This window comes from Octopus bimaculoides, chromosome 14, assembly GCF_001194135.2.
Source record: "Octopus bimaculoides isolate UCB-OBI-ISO-001 chromosome 14, ASM119413v2, whole genome shotgun sequence".
Classification (NCBI taxonomy): domain Eukaryota; kingdom Metazoa; phylum Mollusca; class Cephalopoda; order Octopoda; family Octopodidae; genus Octopus; species Octopus bimaculoides.
Window position 1 is genome coordinate 12,878,721 of NC_068994.1, and position 2,089 is coordinate 12,880,809.

The 2,089-nt window shown below is 34.8% G+C and overlaps 1 protein-coding gene across 1 annotated transcript in view; it reads left to right on the forward strand.

Moving 5' to 3' along the window:
- Positions 1–2,089, forward strand: part of LOC106877679 (rhoGEF domain-containing protein gxcI) — a 15,133-nt gene that overhangs the window by 8,727 nt on the left and 4,317 nt on the right. The window contains exons 3-4 of the mRNA XM_014926627.2: positions 21–141; positions 870–1,060. Coding sequence (XP_014782113.1) covers positions 21–141; positions 870–1,060 — 312 coding nt within the window. The remainder of the gene's footprint in view (positions 1–20; positions 142–869; positions 1,061–2,089) is intronic.

A 2,089-nucleotide genomic window follows, 5' to 3' on the forward strand; every position in this document is an offset into this window, starting at 1 on the left:
ATTTCCATCTATTTTCACAGGATAATGATATATACCTAACAGACAGAGCCATGACTGAAATATGTATGTTTTACCAGGATTCTTTGGGAATAAATTACCAAGGTGTTTATGACTGTTTGATGGAGACACACTCTACCTCTGGTTGGTGAATACAACATTTGTGCAATCTGATAAATTTGAATTTATATTATTTTGGAATAATTTTATATTTTTCTTCCTTGATCTTTACTTTATTTTCTGCAGGATTTCTAGGTTTATCTTCTACCATTTACCTTCTGCTTGTTTCAGTCAGTGGACTGTGGCCATACTGGGGCATCACCTTGAAGGATTTTTAGTCGAATATATTGATCTCAGGAGTCTTTTTTATCTTAAAGCCTGGTACTTATTCTACTGGTCTCTTTTGCTGAAACGCTAAGTTACAGGGATATAAACACACCAGCACTGGTTGTCAAACACAGACACACACACATATATATAATGGGCTTCCCTCAGTTTCCATCAAGGGTTTGGTTAACATCAGGCTCTAATAGAAGACACTTGCCCAATATGCCACACAGTGGGACTGAACCCAGAACCATGCAGTTAGGAAGCAAACCTTAGCTATTTCAAGTTACACGGTTAAAAACGATTTATTTCATGTCTCTTGAAGCTTCTATATTCTTTTCATGCAATTACATTAAATATTTTTAAAGTTGATATTTAAATAGGAAGCAAAGACTAAAAAACCTGTACAGGTGCAGCTGTTCCCATCCCCACTAACAACCCTTTTGTCCTTACTACTCATATAAGAATTTCCAGCATCACTTAGGATAAGGTACCTTTTACTTTAGAAAGTAATGAGTTAATTGATAATTTAATTTCAATTTCAGGACGCGACAGTGTTCTTGCAATGGCACACAAGAAGAAAGGTCCAACAATACCACTAGAAAAAAAGGTAGCTGACATCACTGAAAGACTCCAGAAATCTGTAACGAATGTCGAAACATCAGACGTGTCGAATATTGAAAAGTATTTCTCAGAAAACGATCAATATAACAGTCAAATTTTACCTGAAACCTTGGTGAGCATGTAGGTCAAAAAATTAGAAAGATTCATCCATTTTTTTAATATTTATACTAAAAAATAAAACAGGAAACAGGCACTCATGGAATATAAACAAACATGTCAGATGATACAAGGTGTGGTAATCTACTTTTTAGGGTTTGGGTTAGTTTTAGGATTTGGGTTAGTGTTAGGTTTAGGGTTAAGGTTAGGGTTAGGTTTAGGGTTAGTATTAGGGTTAGTGTTAAGGTTAGGGTTAGTGTTAGGGTTAGGGTATCATTAATAATACCTGATTGGTAAAAGTAGATTACCGCCCCTTGTATCACCCAATATGTTTGTTTACATTCCACGAGTGCTCATCTCCAGTTTCCTTTTTTTTTTACAGTATAAATATTTAAAAACGGATGAATCTTTCTCAGTTTTTGCATACATCATTTATTTTGTATATATTTTCCATTCTCATAACTTTTTCTTTTCATTGCATTTGAATTAATTTAATTTAAGAGGTGCATTTCTGAAGTAGTGTTGAAATTCTTACACATTCAACTAACATGTACAAATGTGCAACTCTGTAATTCATATTAGTATATGAAACATGTGTAATGGTGAAGAAATAATACCAACAATTTTTCTCCAGCTTCCTGTTTTGATACATAATAACTCTGGAAGCAATATTTCATGAATTTTCAACACTAGTATGTACCTCACGTAAATGCAACAACTACATACTGATTGTGATGCTAGAATAAGCAGATGTGCATCAAGAGGACACAGCTTGAATTTTACCCTACCTATACAATATATATATATATGTATGTATGTGTGTTTGTGTGTCTGTGTTTGTCCCCCCAACATCACTTCACAACTGATGCTGGTGTGTTTATGTCCCCGTAACTTAGCGGTTCGGCAAAAGAGACCGATAGAATAAGTACTAGGCTTCTAAAGAATAAGTCCTGGGGTCGATTTGCTCGACTAAAGGCGGTGCTCCAGCATGGTCACAGTCAAAAGACTGAAACAAGTAAAAGAGTAAAAGAGTATATATATGATG